A 19,096-nucleotide genomic window follows, 5' to 3' on the forward strand; every position below is an offset into this window, starting at 1 on the left:
TGCAAGAGATGAACCCAGTTTTACTAAACAACAAATCTAAACAAGGCAATGTAGGCTTTAAGTGAATATCAAAATGTAATTTGTGAAATTAATGAACAAAGAAGCAGCGTTTATATTGAGCATTAACTTGGCATGCAGTGGGATCGACTCAGCGGGGTAGACTTCTTGAATTTTTACTGCCACGCCGAATGTTCTCGATCTCTCGATGAGCCGCCATGACACTTCGACTGGAAAAAATTAAGACGAACAAAATCGTAATTATCAAGAAATCCACAAATGGCCAGAAAAATAGAAGGCTAGATGGCCTAACTTGAGAAAGGAGAGTTCCTTGATGAGTCCACATATCAATGCCGACGCATCTTTTTCGTGGCCTGCAAACGGTTGAACAACTTTCTCCTTTATGGCCTCTTCCTCACTGAAGGAGAGACAAATATTTGAAATCTCTTTGGTTAACGTGTTTGATAGCGACAAAGAAAATACAGAATGTTCTAAACGATGATACAAACAAGCAGACATTTTCCAACAGGAGTTTTGTGTGTAAAAGCTGGCAAAAAAAAAAAGCCACAATGTCAACCAGCGAGAAAATTCAACTGCACAGTTAAGCCAAATGTTGCTTGTCCCTCGCCGTAGTCAACAAATTGAAGGCTTGCTTAAAATAAAGACAAGACTGCAAGCAATTGACAAATCATAATTTCATTGAATGTTTGATTAAATGACGATCGACACGCTGCTGCTAGCTTGCATGGGATCCGTCTTATTCATGGTGATCAATGTTAATGTTAATCTCACATATTCATAATTTTAAAAAAGTGAAAATAAAGATAATATAATAGAAATGAATGTGCATTTCTATTTTGTATTAATTTCTCTGATTAACTGGACTGGGTGAAGAGGCCTAATGCACACTTTATTATTATACATTTTATTCGAATAACAAATTGGTTAATTTTAATTACCTAAATTAGAAATACAATTTTAAAATAATGACGTAAAATATATATTTAAAAAAACATATTTATGTATTTATCGAATTTAATGATTGGCTAATCATTCATTGAACACAAAACATTACTAAGGGGGTAAAAACAAAAATTTATAGAAACACACATTTATAATCAATAACTTCTTTATTAGAGTTCAAACATTACTGACTGGCATTTTATTAATATCCTTTTCCTAATTTCCTTACTTATTAATGTCAGATACTTGCATGTTCTCACGGGTCTATTGGCAGTTCTTTCTTTGAACTTGGTATCCAGCAAAGTCAGTGTAAACTCATTGACTATGTTTACATGCAGGCAATAAATAAATCTCTTTCAAAACTCGAATATTAACAATATTCCAGGTGCGCAAGGCCTTTTTAATACCCTGAAAACCCAGAATCTGCTCATATTCCGGTGTTTAAAAAACCTCAATAAGATCACTGGGTTTCTTCTTTTCTCACCAGAATATTTGATCATGTGAATGCGTATCGGAATACTGTATCATTCATTTGTGTTCTGCACATGTTCAATCTGCAAGGAATCTTGGTCTTTTGAGTGCAGGAACTACTTGTATGTGGTGTCTGGCGCGCAACCCAGGGTAAATACACAAGCAGAGGTAAACAAACATGGAGAAATATAGAACACAGCGCAGCGCCACAATTTTGGAGCGAGGAGGAAACCTACTATTTTTAGTTTGGTGAAAGATATGAATATTTTTGTTTTTTAATTGATGTACAAAGTATTGAGATGGCAACATCTACAAGAAGGTGACTGGAATGTTGTGCGAGTATGTTTGCATCAGGACATTGTCTGGGCGCTGCCGTAGATGGGGATGTCCCAATTGATTACAATTATCAGGAGTAACTCTGCTCATGCATGTAAACAGGTTATTCTGAATGTTTCAGAAACCAGGGTTTTGACCTTAGTCTGAAACTTGGTAGCATATAAACATAGTCATTGGCTATTTATGCACAGACACCAAATACATTCGAAAAAGTTACAGGTGTGGAAATATACACTTAAGCACACTGAAAAGGACAATCCGGCCAGCTGGCATTGCCCATCTTTCACTCATAAACTCTCTATGTATTTTTTGGTCAGGAACATTATATTACTTTGCATTTTCCCTTTAATCTGTTTTGGAGAAGTCTGTAAATAACTAATTTCAAAATGTCCCTTACAAATCCAATATACAGTAGCTACACCGCGCTCCCTCTTCCCATGTTGTTGTCCATTCCAAATCATTGCACATCGCTAATAATGTCAAAAATGGCGATCAATTAAAACCGAAATTTATGTTGACATCTCTACTTTTGTCCACTTCAAACTCGCAAAATATCACAAAGATTAGTCGCTCCGTGGCTCGCTTATAAGAGAGAATGAGGATTTCAATAGAGTTGATCTCATGCCAGATTTGTTCGGGAATTGATGAGCGCAGCTGCTCATGTGTGTCCCTCATAACTGATTGAGATAGAAGAGAGCCTGTCTCGGTGTGAGCCTTTTTTTTTGCGCCAAACTGAAGTATTACTGTGACGTATGTATCCATGGTCAATGTGTTGTGCAATTCACAGGCACAAGACGCTTAACACATTGTGGTTATGTCAGCCAGCTTGCGACGTTGAGCCAAGCTGCGCCCGGTCTGCGCATTCTGTCTTGACATAAATGCGTAGTGACTTGACGTCATGTTCACACTTAAAAATGTCATTGTCCTTCCAGAAAGTGTCTGGGATGGGAGAAAATGTTTCAAACAATTCATAATGTGTTTTTATAAAGCCAATTTTTGTGTTTAAACAATTGTGACTACAGGGAGTCCTCGAGTTACGTCTGAGTTATGTTCCTACGCTGGCAATGTAACCCGAATTTCAACTTAAGTCGGATTTCACCGTTAGTAGATATTTACATCGAAATACTTTGTACAGTAATTTTAAAAAACATATTTGCGCAACCTGGAAGAGCCGGAACCAGTATTTCGTGTTTCCGCATGGACATTCTTTGCTGACGGACGGCAGAGCGGAGCTAATTCAAACTTAAACACGGAAACGTGACGTGCCTGATGACGAGCCGACCTGCTCGATGGACGTCCGTTGCTGGAGGTATCAAAAACACAACAACATTAGATAACTTTAAAATGACGTCATTACTGTGGGAAATTAATGAAAAAGAAGGTGCTACGGATGAGGTATGTGCGCCGTAACGTCGAAATGACGTAGGTTGCGTACGACGTAATGCTGACTAGATTAACTCAATCTTGATAAATCATGTGATGTTTACATCAATCTGCGTGACACACCGCTGAAAAGCGTGGTAGAACATGTCAACGGCAGATCGGCAGATCACGCCGCATGTTAACAGGTGACCAGATGTCTTTGATCATGGCAAAAATGTCTACATGTAAACCTGCCTCAGCGCAGGGCCGGTGTGTTTTCGACCAATTTGGCCTGCTTTTGAAATCGGTTACACTTATCTGACAGCAAGTTAGCTTGGAAATATTTACCACAATTTATTTTTATTTATTTATTTTATTACGTAAAAAGTGTGTGAATTTGAGAAATTATTAATTATTATTTCCTGCGCTGATTAAGCCCTTAAAACCTTTCTTGAGGATTATTATCAATATCTAACAAGTGAATCATAGACTGAAATTGATGAGAATGAACATTTAGCATGTTTTACCATTTCTACTTCTTCTTTAATCTACTTACATCAACTCAATGTTGTTGAGCTGCGAGTCTGTGACAAAATCGAAGCACCCAGATCTAAGGAAACCAGTGGGGTTCATGGTTCGCGGGTGCTCCGTGTTCACAGCACCAGAACTGGGATCATCATCATGACCAGGCTGTATGCGACAAAAATAAACACACATAATTATATTAAAAAATAATTTAAAATATGTCCCACAAAAATGCAAAAATTCTCGCTTTCTTATTGGCAATCTTTCATTTAAAGGTCACAATGACGGAGTCATGACTCGGACGACATGTTAGTTGTCATGCTTTCCTCAGGCTTTCACATTAATATCATTTAAAATAATAATTTTAAATGATGCCCCTCCGTGAGCCGCCACTTGCACAGCCTGAAAAGCCCCCGTTCCTATGGCCATGTTAGAGTTTGTTTTGCATTGCCGGCAGCAATTGTTACAGATTCTGTTCATAACTTTTATGGACAGAATCTCTAGGCGCAGCCAAGGCATTGAGGAGGTGCGGTTTGGTGGACTCATCAATCATCTCTTTGGTGCTGTTGGCTTCTTCAAGCTGCAATCACCAACGCTCAATGGAGCAGTTTGCAGCTGGAATGAAGATCAGTACCTCCAAATCCGAGACCATGGTCCTCAGTTGGAAAAGGGTCGAGTGCTCTCTCTGGGTCAGGGATGAGATCGTGGAGGAGTTCAATTATTTTGGGTTCTTGTTCACAAGTGAGGACAGGATGGAGCGGGAGATCGACAGGCGGATTGGACTTTGTATTGGCCTGTTGTGGTAAAGCTGATCCGAAATAGCGATTTACCGGTCTACGTATCCACGGGCGCAGATGGCACTGGGGACGGGGGGGACGTGTCCCCCTCAGTTTTATGAAGACCACGATCCATAACCCTCCACTTTCGAAGGGTTTGTTTGACGCGTGTACGCCTGCGAGCACGAGTTTTGCTGCCTTCATCATACTCAGCACGGCTTTCCCCCGCTGTGGTCGATATTCTTCCAGGCAAAAGAAGGCAGTGAAGAGCGCCTATGGCATATAAACAACACTTCACCCCATTACAAGTAGAATACTTTTTTTTTTCAATAAACTAACGACTTCAGCAGCTTGGGATGAAAGGTCTACATACATTTAACAAAATAAATGAAAACAAAGAATCGGGAGGGAGAAAACACTGTTGTTTCACGACAGCGTTTGCTCGTCCGCTATGTTTTTTTCGCACAGACTGTCCACTTATGCCCAGCTCCAACGGAGGACGGCGGGATCCCGAGCCACCACTTAGGCAGAACTTGGAACGGTATGAGCTCCAGACCCAAGGGAGGCGTGCACCGGGAACAAAAGCACCTATTCGGGCTTGCTGCAGGGAATCCCCGGGCGACCCCCCGTCCACTGGTAGCCCGCTTTCAAGGTGCGTGGTGACGCCGCATGGAGGGTCGAGGTTGGTGGAATTAAATGAGGTTTGCAAACGTGTTTTATTTATTTGCAATTGACTAATGTTTGTTTTGTGAATTATTACTTTTGGTTTTGTATTTTAGTTTACACACTGAGGTGTTTTGTGTACTGCGCATGTCATTAGCCAAAAAGAGAGAGTGGTGTAACAGAGCGAGCCTCGTTCAAGAGAGTGTAAAAATATTGCGAGACATGCTAGAATCCTGTCCTGCCGTATTTGGTTTATTTAGCAGGGAAGACGCCAGAAAACATCATAAACTTAAACTATTTGTAGTCTGCCTTTTACCCACCCTCCCAGAAACAACAAAAACATCTTAGGGTTACACTGCTCTGCTGAACAGCTAAATTGTGATACAACTACTGATGCCCTTAAATTACAAATATCGGAACTTGTAACTTTAAGTCAGGATTTTAATTAACCTTCTTCCTCAAGTTGGATCTCAAACTCAGCGAGGTAGATGAATCTTACAAGCCAAGCCAGGAGGCTATCTGGCTATCATGTAAACATTATAGTTACATGTTTTGTTGTGCATTTATAAGGCTGGGAAGCGCTGGAAACATGCAACTCTGGCTAGTATTGTTTGAGGTCTAAATTCCGATTTTCAATTGAACACACCATCACAGTGCGAACGACTCTTTTACTTATACCACAACACTGTTAAAAAAACGTGTTTGCTCGATGGGAAAGCTAGAAGGAATAATATTCAGTCAGTGTTTGTAACTTTTCTCTCCTTAGCCAGATAAGCCTTGACATGTACTCAACGGTAGCTAAATATAAAAAAAATATTTAAATACATATACATGTCAATTGCTGCATCTTTGTTTTTTATTATCTATCTATCTATCTATCTATATATATATATATATATATATATATATATATATATATATATATATATATATATATATAATGTTTTTGTTCCAAACAATATTGCTAAATCCCTTCTCTTTTCGAAGTTATCCCTAAATTTAACAATAAGAGAGCTAAACAATGTAATTAAAAATTCGCACTTGTTCACCTTAGCAATTAGACATACCATAAACAAATAATACAGTAAACATGAGCTGTCAAGAAAATAAAATAGTTATCATTACTCTTTATCTATAACTCAAAATAAGCAAGTAACCGCATATCACAAATACAAAATATAAACAAAAATATTTACTTTCATCACAAAATATTTACTTTCACAACCTATACGTCAATGTTAAAAAAAAAATTGTTTTTCTTTTTTTCCCATCAGTGGCACGGATGCATTTATCTGCGATCTAGTACAAAGTCCTTATAACGACATGGCAGCACCTCTGTGCGACCAGCTCTGGTTGTTACAGGTGTGTCTCTAGGTGGAGGTGAGGAAGGAACAGTTTCTGACCGATCCTGTCCCTCTGTTTTTGGCTGACTGAGGATGTTAATCTACAGATCGCTGAGGTCACCAAAGTTCATCCCATACGCGCGCCTGCGGTGTCTGCGATTCCTCCGAACAACACTTCCAGAGTACAACTGAACTTCATAGGCCCTACATATGACTTATATTTAGGCCATCTCTGGCTCGTTTTAATAAGAAGCTGTAACGTTTTGTCGTTTTCTGTGGCGTTCCTTATATCCTGTAGCCTGTCTGCTGCAATTAGTAAATCTTGCACCATGTTGACATTCTTCAATTCAGCTTCCACTGCTGTACTCTCAGGAAGATAGGATCTGCTTAGGGTGTCAGCGAGCACCATGTCCCTTCCCGGCACATATATGACGTCTATGTCATATTTCTGTATGCGCAGCATCATGCCTTGCAGTATTTTTGGTGCACTCAGAAGGGGTTTTTGCACTATGGTTTCCAATGGCTTATAATCACTTTGTACTGTTACTTTGCGGCCATATGTATATTGCTGGAATTTTTACATACTAAAAAACATTGCTAAAAACTCATTTTCTATCTGCACATAACCACGTTCTGTTTGTGTGAGTGCTCGACTTGCAAAAGCAACTGGCTTCCCCATCTGCATAAGCATTGCGCCCAAACCTGTTTCTGAAACGTCACACTGTACTGTCAGTTCTTCATCCGGGTTGTAATATTTCAGCACTGGAGCACTTGCTATTGTCTCTTTTAATTTCAGGAACGCCTCTTCATGCTCTGTTGTTCACTCCCAAATCACTGTCTTTGTAAGTCAGGTCCCTCAACACCTTGCACTGGTCTGATAGGTGAGGACAGAACTTGGTTAGGTAATTCACCATACCTATCAACCTCTGCACTCCTTTCACATCTGACGGCGCCGGCATCTGCTCATCAGCACGCATTTTTTCTGGATCTGCTTTGAGCCCACCTGCCGTCAGGAGATGTCCAATGTATGTAGTCTCTTTTTGTCTCAGTCGAAATTTCTCTGCATTCAGCTTTATGTTCCTCTGCACCTGTCCAGGAACTGTTTCAGTTTTTCATCATGATCTCGCTCCGCTTCCTCTTGTGTCTCTCCTTGACCTGTAATCAAGATATCATCTGCAATAATGTACAGACCGGGTACATTTTCTAATGCTTGTGTGAGTTTTCATTGGAATATTTCAGGGGCCGGACTTATCCCCATCGACATCCTCAGCCATCTGTAACGACCTAAAGGGGTGACAATTTGTGAGATAGCTGGATTCCTCTTCCAGCTGCACATGCCAAAATCCACTCTTGACGTCACAAACTGTGAACACCTTGGCTCTGGACAGGTCCAGTAAGATGTCCTCAATTGTTGGCAATGGGAAATGAAATTTCTGATCGATACAGACTCTTGGCTTGCCATTCTGCTTCTGCACTACAACCATGGAACTGATCCAGTTTGTGCTGCAATCTACAGGCATGATGATTCCTCTGCGTTGCAGGTCTTGTAGTTCTTCTTTTAGTGGTTTCATCAGGGCCACCGGGACCCGTCTCTCTTTGCCACATTTTGCACGCTTCTTTCCAAAGGCTGGACATTTCGGTTTACTTCATGTGTTTTCCCGCAGAATTTAGACTCCACTAAGTCCTTGGTACTGTGCTCCTTGCACGGCGTGCATCATCGGTCCCGTGATGGTTTTAAGGTTCTCCTTAGAGAGCTCCGCGGCTCTGCACAGATGCAGGCACATGTCAAGTTTTTCTCCCGAAGCAGTCTTTCTCTTATCATTGCTTTGTTACTTCCACACACAATCCTGTCTCTGATGAGCGAGTCTCTCAATGTCCCAAAGTTGCACGTTCCAGCCAGTTCTCTCAGCTCCGTGACGTAACTGTCAATATTCTTACTGGCGTTTTGGTTTCTAGTAAAGAAACAATATCGCTCAACGGTCTCGTTCACGCTGGGCATGCAGTGATCATTAAACTTGTCAATGATGTCCTCGAACCTTCATGCATCCTTATTTGTGTCACCCATGTCTAAAAGTTCTCTGCCGCTCTCGCCAACAAGATAACTAAACAATTTCACCTTCTGTTTGTCATCCACTTCAACCATAGCCAGGTCCACATAGAGGGAAAACTCATCTCTCCATGTCTTTGAAAGGTTACCGGAGTCCAAACAGAGCTGTTGTGGAGGTCTTAATCCTTCCAATGCGTCTCACACAGCTGGCTAACACTCCCAGCCGGCTAAGCTAACGGTAGTCCATCTAACGGCAATCCTCTCAGGGGGAAAACTTGTATGTCGCACCTTTACTTCAAACCGAGTCCTCAACCGCTGTCACCATGTTAAATTTAATTGTTTTACATACGAGGACACACTTTTAATTGTTTTAACCCAAATGGGTTCTCTACTTTAATCACCAACAAACAGTGCGTGCAGTACATTCACCTCGGTCTTCCACTGATGACATCACACTCCGCGACACGTTAGTGCGTCAGCATATAAACAAACAATATTGCTACATTGGTACAAGCGGCCAAAATGAGTTTCCTCCAGAGGATGTCAAGACTGAGAAGGAGTGAGAAGCGCCTCTGCTCCTCCACGTTGCGAGGAGCCAGCTGAGGTGGCTCAGGCATATGATTAGGATGCCTCCTGGACACCTCCCGGGAGAGGTGTTCTGGGCAGGTCCTACTGGCAGGAGGCCCCAGGCTCCTCCGAGGACCCAGGACACGCTGAAGAGACAATGTCTCTTGGCTGGACTGGTAACGCCTTGGGATCCCCCCCAGAGGCACAAGACTAGGGGTAGGCAACCCTGATCCTCGAGAGCTTGCTGATGAGCTAATCATTTGAATCACCTGTGTGGGAGTAGGGAGACATCTAAAACACGCAGGACTGAGGCTCTCGAGGACCAGGGCTGCCTGCCTCTGCACTAGACGAAGTGGCTAGGGAGATGTAAGTCTGGGCTTCCCTGCTAAAGCTGCTGACCCTGCGACCTGACTACGGATAAGTGGTAAATGGATGGATGCTCTCGAGTCACACCAGAGACCTTCTAAATGGCACAGTGTTCTTTTGTCTTCAACCACACGATTAAACCACTTGAAGAGTCTTAAAGTTTTCAACCTGCAGCCACTCTAACTTTTTTTCCTTTTTGTTTTTTCCTTTTTTTTGCCCTGCTTTTGTATTACTCCTTCTTTTTTTTTTTACCTGCAAACCAGTTGAAGAACATCCCAGCTGCTCGAGCCACTTGAGACTTCAAAGCATTTAAACATGATATAGATCAACTTTGGATAATAATCGACTCATAAGGTCCGCCAAATGTCACTAGTTACCACCTGCTTATTTTCCCATTTCGTTCTTATATATACTAATTGTTTTCCTTCATTCATTTATCCTTATCGTAGAATAGAATCTTGTGTTGTACCCTGCATGTCTCATTAGAAAGAAATATTAAATTTTATTATAAAAAACTTGATTGTGTCTGTGCTTGTACCACTTATTAACCTCCCTATTATTATTATTATTAGTATTAGTATTATTAACCTAATTTATGCTACAAGCTTTCCCTACAGGGACACTGGATAACTACTCACCATGCCGTTGATCTCCGAGCCGCCAGAGGCATCACCACATATGTCATGCCGCTTCTCATCAGTTGTTATGGCAACACATTGCACTTCCACATTGCTAGAAGTGGTGCTTGATGATCCACAATCCACTTCTTTGGGATTTGGGTTCTCCAAATGATATTCTTTTTCCATTGCAGGTGGGTCTGACTTTGTGTCTATAATTGGATCCAGAGTAAGAACCTCTTCATGTGCATGACTTTTGTCCCACAAACTTGGCATGCACACACTGATACACCCATCAGAGGGAGCGTCAGGAATGTGGACCTCTGTTTCTGGCCTTTGTTTAAGAAACAAAACAACACAAATGAAACAGTCTTAACATGTTACTTATCTGTATGCCAATATTCACTCTTTATCTTGACTTATTTGTTAGAACACACTTGACATCAATTGAAGAATGAATTATTGTAATTTTTCCACTTAAATTGGAATTTTCCATCTTCCAAGCGGACTAAAATTGAAATCTAAAGCAAGGTACACTACTACTACATTTTTTCTCTTTTCCTATTAAAATCAGCAAAGGCCCGGTTATCTCTGTACAACTATCCCAAGCAAGTATCCTGTGGTGTGGCGTGAGTTAAGACCTTGGAAAATGGTGCAATAATAATCCTTACACATAGGACTGGGCAATAAATTGAAATTTAAACATGATTTAAATTTTGGCTTCTCGCGATCTTAAAAACATAATCGAAGAAAAACAATTAATGTGCCGAACGGCTCAGTGTCTGCAAGTTCCTGACAATGTAAAAGCACCGAGTGCACAACATTACTTGTGCAGCAGGCGTGTAATGTTATGTGATACTGCCCTCCCTGAGCGTAAACTGTTTGACACAACGCTTGGAGTTTACTGTAAACTAAACACACAACAAAATGAATTAAAGTACCCAATTGTATATTTAAATACATCAAGCAAAAAATGTGATTTAGCCCAGCAAGTCCCAAGACTCATGAAAATAAAGACAGAACAATGAAATAGATTTAAAAAATAAATACAGTGAAGATATTAGGGAGATGCTTATCCACAATTTGCAATTGTGCAAAGATGCAATACAGCAAAGGTGTGGCTGCAGCAAAATGAAAAGGCAAGAATCTTGAATTTCACATGATATTTGCAAGGTCATTTTGTACTTGACAAAAGAAATATAATTCTCAGTAATAAAGGGTTCAACGTGTAGGAATGAATGGGCATGAGGCTATGATGGTAGTTTTTTGTAGTTGAGTCTTGGTACAGTCGACCCCCGCATAGTGGTGGTTTGGCACCCGCAGATTTGCATAATTTATTTTTCCTAGGGTCAATCCCCCTCATGCTGTGTCGTCACCTCCACTACACCACACACTTGCCATTTTTTCCCCTCGTTGTCTGGGATCGCTCACGGTACACTATAAAATGGTCAAGAATCTCAAGATATTACAAATTTGTATGTGTACCCTAAAATAAGTGGAACTACCATACTTTTGAGAATGTAAGCTCAATAAACCTCTGAACAAAACTTTAAATATTTATTTGGAAATCTTTAGCTTTTAATAAAAACAAGACATCGTGACTCACCTGTCTGCTGCGCTATCATGACTGGAGTGAAGTACCTTTTCCTCTCTAGGCTCTGCAATGTTGGCCACAGGGGTTGGCAGCAGTGATGGTGTTAAGAGAGATGATTTAATGTCAACTTCATTGGTTGATAACTGCTCTTCAACTTTCTGTCTACTGTTTACATTCTTACTTATTTGTAAAAAATGACTTTGTTCCTTCTCTGTCAGACCACACATACCCAACCTTTTCCTCTTTTTGGCTGGCTCTCCTGCCACTGCTTCAGCCTTGTCATCTTTGCTGTAACCCATGCTCTCATTGATCGGTCCACCTTGGCTCGCTTTTTGGTTTCTTACTAATTCACATTGAAAGTCGTTCTTTGTTCTTTGCTGATCTTCTAAAGACGCTGAACATGACTGGTCTGCTTCTTCAGAGGTCAACGGAAAACCCTTGTGTTGATCAGTGCATGCTCGAGTCAGTGTCTGTTCACATTTCTTTGTCATTTTGTCTTCCTTGTCCTTTCTGCTCTTGCTGTCATCCCTTATAGGACAAATCTCTAGTTGAGGATGACTGATGGGATGGGTGACTGTTGCCTCTTGTTGCTTTTTAACAGCGTCATTCACAGTGGATTCATCAACCTTTTTGTCAGATATGACATCTGGTTTGTTCAGAGAGGACTGTGCTGCTGCCTGATCTTTCACAGAAATTATAACTGACACCTGCAGAGGGAACACATAGGTACAACATGACTTGCCGCATTATTATCTCCAGTGTCCTGGAATTATGATGAAGTAGTCTTGGATTTATTAGAATAAGTATGTCTAAAAAATTGGCCTAATTACCTGTTGCTGAAAAGTATGGTCTACGTCTGCAGAAGAAAGCTTGTCACGTGGCCTTTTTCTTGTTCTGTGAGACGGAAGCTGTGGTGGATCTGAGCAGTCTTGAAAATTAAAGGGCCAGATTTATGGATCAAAAACAGTAATCACAGTAACTTAAGACAATTACTATTAACTGTTACGTACTTTTTACAATTTGAAGCAACACATAAAAATTAGTGTTATGTGTATTCATTGGCATCCTTTACCTTCATTGGGGAAGTTTGCACTTGGTGTGGACATCTTCTTTCAAATGTTACCTTTACAAATAAGTAAAATGAATAAAAAGATACACATATTCAGTAAATATTTCAAAGTTTCCAAAAGGAATGGTGTCACGGTTACATAATTTTTTATAGCTTGAAGCTAACTATCAGATTTATGGTTTCCTTGAGCTAATGAAGAGCTCATTACTAAAGATTGTAGGTTTGGATATTTACTAAAGTTATTTCAAACTAATATATAATATGTAACTTAATGTATGTACCTTTTGTGTTGTTTTCCCTTCTTGTTGGGCAGCGACAAAAGTATTAAGCTAAACTGCGCTTGAATTTAAGCATCCACTTGTCCCTAGCCAGCGCAATCCTTAAATGTTTTACGTCAGGAATGGTCGAATTGCGTTCAGCCGTAAAGCGCTTTGTTTGTTGCCGTTGGAGACGCAATGTAGGAAGTAATTCCACTGCCTGTCGAGCTTGTTTTGACGGCTAGAAATCTGTTAACACTAACACTGTAATTGTAGTATTTTACTATTTATTTCGACATTCGGCTGTCGAGAGCCTATCTTAACACGTCAGCTGTCGCTAAATGCGTGAAAGTGACAAGGTAAAGAATCGACTTTGTATAGGCATTAGCCACATAAACTTCGATGACATGCATCACTCGGCCACTGTTGATTAAATTTAAATGGTTCTCTTTAGCGAAGGTGACGGAAAAAATCCACCACCCGTCTCGTTGTCTTTAGAAGCCACGTTTTAAGTGTCGATGAGTCGAAATCGGAACCCACCTCCCCGGGGTCAAGGGGCTGCGCGCGCGAAACAGGTAACTCGTCTCAGGTCTTGAACCAGATGTCCGTTCTTGAGCAACTGTTTGACCTTCGAGCTGTGTAAATGTGTTTCAGATGGGGCTTCTCCTTGACTTGAACCCGGATGGGGGGTTGGATGATGACGGTAACGATGAAGATCTTGAGGCTGAGCTACACAATTTGATGGGAGGAGGAGGACCACAAAGGAAAAAACGTGAAATTAAAGGTGTAAAGACCACTCGATTATCCCTGACCCCCCACGTACATTGAAGTTTACTTGTGTCTCACTGTACTTTAAATGTTTCTGGTGTGTAGCGCCTGTTGCAATTGCTGATATTGAGCGAATGGCAGCTCTTTGCATGAAAGACTTGGATGAAGAGGACATGGGAGATGAGGATTTGGATAATGACGAAGATCTGCTGGTAAAACAAACATTTATAGGAATAATAATTCAATCAAATTTTAATCATCTGCCCATGTTCTATTGTTTATATTTACTATCAACTGCACTGCACAATATTGTGTGCAAAAACACAGCATCATCTCGGTGGCACGAACGAGCAATTTAACTCCAATATTAACGTTCAGTGAAATGTTTGTTTTTTGCATTTCCAATGTATTTTAATGCACTGGAAAACTGTACCCCTTTTATCCTTTACATTCCAGATCCGTGTAAAAAGCCAATATAGTATAGAGAGAAGCTGTATAAAAACTTTGAAGTTGAACTTTACTGTAAAACTGATACAAGTCAAATAAAAGAGAATTAAGCATTGTATAGTTACATATCAAAATATTCAACCAAACAAACAAAACAAAAGTATGCTAGCCTAATGGTAGCAAGCAGAGGCGATTCTAGGATCAGAGGTGCTATAAAGATTGGGCCAATGGGGTGGGATATGTGTTAGGTAGCTTGTCGTGGTTTGGGGTTACTTTCCGCTCCAAAAATTGCATGGGAAGTCAATGAGTAAACCAAATCTAATAAAATTTATGCAAAGGAGAAAATGACTTAAAATATAAACATATCCCAATCCTAATTTCTTGAGAAGGGTATTATTTTTAACAGCTCCCCAACACACACATTGACAGTATGCCTGGAGTAAACCAGCTCCCCACAGTTTACAGTGAGAATTTTTATTATTATTATTTTTTTTTTTTACAGTGAGAATTAACAATAATAGACCTTGGACTTGTTTTTGAAATTTTCTTTTAAATGAAACACACAACATATAAAATATGTTAACAGACATTAACTTAATACAGAATGATTGTTTTTGTACTTTACTTGTCTGTACTATGTTATCAAAAACATAGATTACATACACATAAAAAAAATAAATGTGCTTGAATCTACTAGCTTTTGTTTGCTGAAAAACAATCTTATGTCCATGACCTACTCCATGAGGCTAGTTTTTTTTCTGTGCAGACACACACGCCACACACGCCACACACGCCACACACGCCACACACGCCACACACGCCACACACGCCACACACGCCACACACGCCACACACGCCACACACGCCATAGTAAGCTAGCCAATAGGAGCACAATGGAGACATTAATATTAACACTTGTTTCCCTCATTAGCACGTAGCAACATGATTGAGGAGCAAAAAAGCAGACTAGTAATGAAAATAACGTGTTAGTGTTGAGTGGTAGAAGGTAAGAAACTTTTCACATATCCTGGTAAAAGGAAGGAACAATTGACAGACATACCCTGTGACTGGACTGAGAAGGACTAAGCCTCTGCTGTCTGCTTGTAAGCGGGGGAGGGGTCGAGGTGGATTAAACCATTTTCAATCAAATTGGGGGGGGGGGGGTGTACTGTATTTATGTTGTTTAAAATTTACTTTTAAACTCTATGGTTTTAAATATACATTATAGCTATAAGGTTCTAGCTTGTTAAAAAGAACACACAGTAAAAATATATCTATATACTCTAAAAATTTGGGGGTGCTGAAGCAGTCTAAATTCAGTCTTGGCTGTAGTGTACTGTAAGAACCCATGAACACTGATTGCTTAAAAAACTAGCAAAGTTTCACTCTCTAGCAATATTTTGTTGTTCATCATTCTCATACCCCCCCCCCCCCCCCCCTTACAAAATGCAAGCACAATACATCTGTGTTTGTTCACAGGCAGAATTGAATGACGTTTTAGGGGATGATGAGAAAAGCAGTCCTCCTCAGACTCCGCAGACTCACACTGGTGCAACTGGATTGGAAGGCCTTGTATTGGAGCGTATGGAGATGTACAAGACTGCCATCTCCAATGCAACTGCATCTGGGGAGACAAGCAAGTCTCGAAGATATGACCGTGGATTAAAGGTTTTGAAAACTGTCTCAATCGCAAACTTTGTTTCATATCTCAAGATGACCCTAATACACGTGTGCCATCCGTGTTAAAGATCTAAGTTATGCTTACAGTTCCTGCCCTTGCCATCCTCAGACATTGCAGTCCATGCTTACATCGGTCAGGAAAGGAAAGCCAGTCAACGAGGAGGAGATGCCACCTCCTGTTGCTGTAGGCGGAAAAGCCAGTGTTGCAGCTGAGTCTGAATCTACGAAAGAGAAAGAAATGCCAGGGCCCGATTTGATTCCCTACCCTTCAGTCAATCAAAAACCTTCACGGGAGTCAGCGCCAGCAGCTCTTAATACTAAGCCACTCCATTTAGCTCCACCCAACAACTCGATTGCTGCCATCACTCCGGGAACCCCGATGATCTCTCCACTGACACCCAGTCAGCCCAACACGCAACACTCAGGTCACATGATAACATATTGCTCTGAAAATGCTTTGTATTCCACAAGTAATGTATGGGACAATTTCATGAGTGCATTTGTGAAGACTAATGTAGATGTTTTTCTTCTATTCTTTTAGAGCTTAAACAAGCAGTGTTGTCCCGACAAAGGGAGTACAAGCTAGCAGCCATACAAGCCAAACAGAGTGGTAACATTGACCTGGCCAAACAACACTATGTCACTGCAAAGGTAACAAGACTTAAAAGCCACATGTGTATTTAAAAAAAAAAAAGTTTTAATACAAGCTGATGAAGATGTGTTCTTAATATGCAGAGTCTGGACTTAGTAGTGGAGGCTGTAGATAGGAGTGAACCAGTAGACCTGAGCTTGCTTCCCCCAAGCCCTGGTAGTGTGACTACTTAAGCAGAATATGTATTAAAATAAAACACACACAAAAACAAACAAACTCATCTTTGCATTTTCGCAATGATTCACAGGAGACGTAGTAGATGGGACACAAGCACCACCTTCCCCCAAACCACCAGCCGTTGTTACTCCAACAATCACTCAGGAACCAACCACTGGTAGGTAGCACCATTTCTTTTTTTCTGACCTGTTTGCACTGTGTGATGAAGTTGCGCCTAATGTTTAAATGTGCATTTGCCTTTTAAAGGCCTTCCTGCTCCCAGCAATGTGACCGAAGCCTTGCAGCAAAGGATGGAAATATACAAATCAGCAGCAGATGGCGCTAAGAGCAAAGGAGATGACCGCAAATCACGCATGCATCAGCGCATTGTAAAGGTACAGGCCATGCTGCTCACATTTTTAAGGAGTCCATTAATCCTTACAAAAACTTTCATGGCACACCGTGCTGCCTTTTTAAAGGAGAATGATTATGTCATGATTATTGCCATATTTACCTGGGATCAACATTTTCCCCCTGATGAAGTCCCTTCTTGTGTTGGCAGTGTGTTTTGGGTCATTGCATGCATGATTAAGATTCTCTCAATAAGTTTTGATGGATTTTTCTGCAAATTGTCAGACAAAATGGTTTTGTAGACTTCATTCTGCAATGAAGACTGGTAAACCCATTCCAGAAGCAGCCAGGCAAGCCCAAGCAAGCCATGACATTACCGGGTACCTCTACCATGCTTCACCGATGAGCTTGTGTTTTGGACCATAAGCAGATCCTTTCTTTCTCCATGCCTTTGGCCTTTTCAGCTCTCTGGTAGAGGTTCATCTTGGTATTTTCAGTCCAAAACATTTCTGACTCATCTCTGTACTTTTACACAAAATCGAGCGGGAGATTGACAGGCGGATTGGTACAGCGTCTGCAGTGTTGCGGGCTCTGTAACGGTCTGTGGTGGTGAAGAAGGAGCTGAGCCAAAAGGCGAAGCTCTCGATTTACCGGTTGATCTACGGTCCTACCCTCACCTATTGTCACGAGCTGTGGGTCGTGACCGAAAGAACAAGATCCCGTATAGCGGCTGAAATTAGTTTCCTCCGTAGGGTGTCCAGACTCTCCCTTAGAGATAGGGTGAGAAGCTCAGTCATCCGGAAGGGACTCAGGGTTAAGCCGCGGCTCTTCCGCGTTGAGAGGAGCCAGTTGAGGTGGCTCAGGCATCTGGTTTGGATGCCTCCTGGACGCCTCCCTGGAGAGGTGTTCCGGGCATGTCCCACCGGCAGGAGGCCCCGGGGACGACCCAGGACACGCTGGAGAGACTATGTCTCTCAGCTGGCCTGGGAATGCCTTGGGGTCCCGCCGGAAGAGCTGTTGAAGTGGCTGGGGACAGGGAAGTCTGGCCTTCCCTCCTAAAGCTGCTGCCCCCGCAACCCGACCAAAGCGGTAGTAAATGGATGGATGGTTAATCTGACAGTCTTCCATTAGTGGGAGTTTTTTTTTATCCCAATAAAATCAAGACAAGAATGACAAGTTTAAAAAAAACACCATTATTGAAAATGATTTCATAATTTCTTTTTTTAACAGCAATACCAAGATTCCATTAAAGCACACAAAGCTGGTCGGCCTGTCAACTTGTCCGATCTACCTGTACCACCAGGTACTTTTCTGATTTCATAGATTTACCATTTAAAATTTAGCTGTGTGTATATATTATATACTGTATCATATGTGTATTTCTTTTCTAGGTTGTCCACCATTACAGGGCTCAGAGAGAGATTCGCAAAACTTTATGGGTGTCCTGGAAACAGCTATGAAAATAGCAAATCGGGATCCAGAAGCAGAAGAAGAGGAAGAGGACAGTCCAAGAGAGGCTGCCAAGGTAAAAAAAAAACTAAAACATTCTAATAAATATACTGCCAAGTGCTCTAATTGATATACAGCCAGGGATTTTGATTGGGTTGCCTTTAGACTCCAGATAGAAATACAGTCTGTTGTATTTACTCATGTATTGAATGTTATGTTTTTTTTTTTTACTGGTTTATTGCTCCTCCTTATGTAATCAGGTGTGTAATTCTGTTGACATTATATTTTACATTATTACATATTATGATGACAGTCTCAATTATCATCTCTATTTGCATCCTTATTAAAAACTTTCTCCATAGTCTTCCGTGCGTCTATCTGCGCAGAAAGCTAAATCTCCAGGGCCTCAAACCCCTGGCGGCTCCACAACACCAAAACTGGGGGCCAAAGGTGTGTTGGCAGTGTAACTTCAAGCCATGTCTGCATATCCATGCTTTGACTGCTACATAAGGGCATCACCTATTTTTCTCTTGATTCAAATTTTAGCCCAACAGCAAGTGGATTTCCTGTTGCTACGGCGACAGGCTTTTTTGCGCGCAGCCCTGGCCTCAAAGAAGATGAAGGTATTCAATAGAGTTGT

At 41.1% G+C, this 19,096-nt stretch overlaps 2 protein-coding genes across 5 annotated transcripts in view; one reads left to right on the forward strand and one right to left on the reverse strand.

Annotated features, from left to right (window-relative positions):
• LOC144055034 (uncharacterized) lies at positions 1 to 13,661 on the reverse strand. 2 transcript variants are annotated; one of them, XM_077570627.1, is made up of 8 exons: positions 13,494 to 13,661; positions 12,700 to 12,750; positions 12,458 to 12,555; positions 11,640 to 12,334; positions 10,055 to 10,367; positions 3,686 to 3,819; positions 311 to 415; positions 1 to 227 (listed from the first exon to the last, which is right to left on the reverse strand). In XM_077570627.1, exons 2-8 carry the CDS (start codon positions 12,731 to 12,733, stop codon positions 149 to 151), a joined length of 1,458 nt encoding a protein of 485 aa, XP_077426753.1. In that variant the 5' UTR covers positions 12,734 to 12,750; positions 13,494 to 13,661; the 3' UTR covers positions 1 to 148. The 2 variants fall into 2 exon arrangements, with proteins under 2 accessions (XP_077426753.1, XP_077426751.1); XM_077570625.1 differs by lacking the exon at positions 13,494 to 13,661 and adding an exon at positions 12,978 to 13,135.
• The window catches only part of cc2d1a (coiled-coil and C2 domain containing 1A), a 15,282-nt gene continuing 9,295 nt past the window's right edge, over positions 13,110 to 19,096 (forward strand). Inside the window, exons 1-14 of one of the 3 annotated variants that reach the window (XM_077570622.1) lie at positions 13,110 to 13,312; positions 13,408 to 13,528; positions 13,608 to 13,737; positions 13,827 to 13,933; positions 15,648 to 15,836; positions 15,958 to 16,273; positions 16,390 to 16,499; positions 16,584 to 16,656; positions 16,748 to 16,834; positions 16,924 to 17,051; positions 18,238 to 18,310; positions 18,399 to 18,532; positions 18,819 to 18,906; positions 19,003 to 19,079. In XM_077570622.1, coding sequence (XP_077426748.1) covers positions 13,472 to 13,528; positions 13,608 to 13,737; positions 13,827 to 13,933; positions 15,648 to 15,836; positions 15,958 to 16,273; positions 16,390 to 16,499; positions 16,584 to 16,656; positions 16,748 to 16,834; positions 16,924 to 17,051; positions 18,238 to 18,310; positions 18,399 to 18,532; positions 18,819 to 18,906; positions 19,003 to 19,079 — 1,569 coding nt within the window. In that variant the 5' untranslated portion in view covers positions 13,110 to 13,312; positions 13,408 to 13,471. The remainder of the gene's footprint in view (positions 13,313 to 13,407; positions 13,529 to 13,607; positions 13,738 to 13,826; positions 13,934 to 15,647; positions 15,837 to 15,957; positions 16,274 to 16,389; positions 16,500 to 16,583; positions 16,657 to 16,747; positions 16,835 to 16,923; positions 17,052 to 18,237; positions 18,311 to 18,398; positions 18,533 to 18,818; positions 18,907 to 19,002; positions 19,080 to 19,096) is intronic. The other 2 variants (XM_077570623.1, XM_077570624.1) reach the window with 2 other exon arrangements.

This window comes from Vanacampus margaritifer, chromosome 7 (assembly GCF_051991255.1).
Source record: "Vanacampus margaritifer isolate UIUO_Vmar chromosome 7, RoL_Vmar_1.0, whole genome shotgun sequence".
NCBI classification, from domain to species: domain Eukaryota; kingdom Metazoa; phylum Chordata; class Actinopteri; order Syngnathiformes; family Syngnathidae; genus Vanacampus; species Vanacampus margaritifer.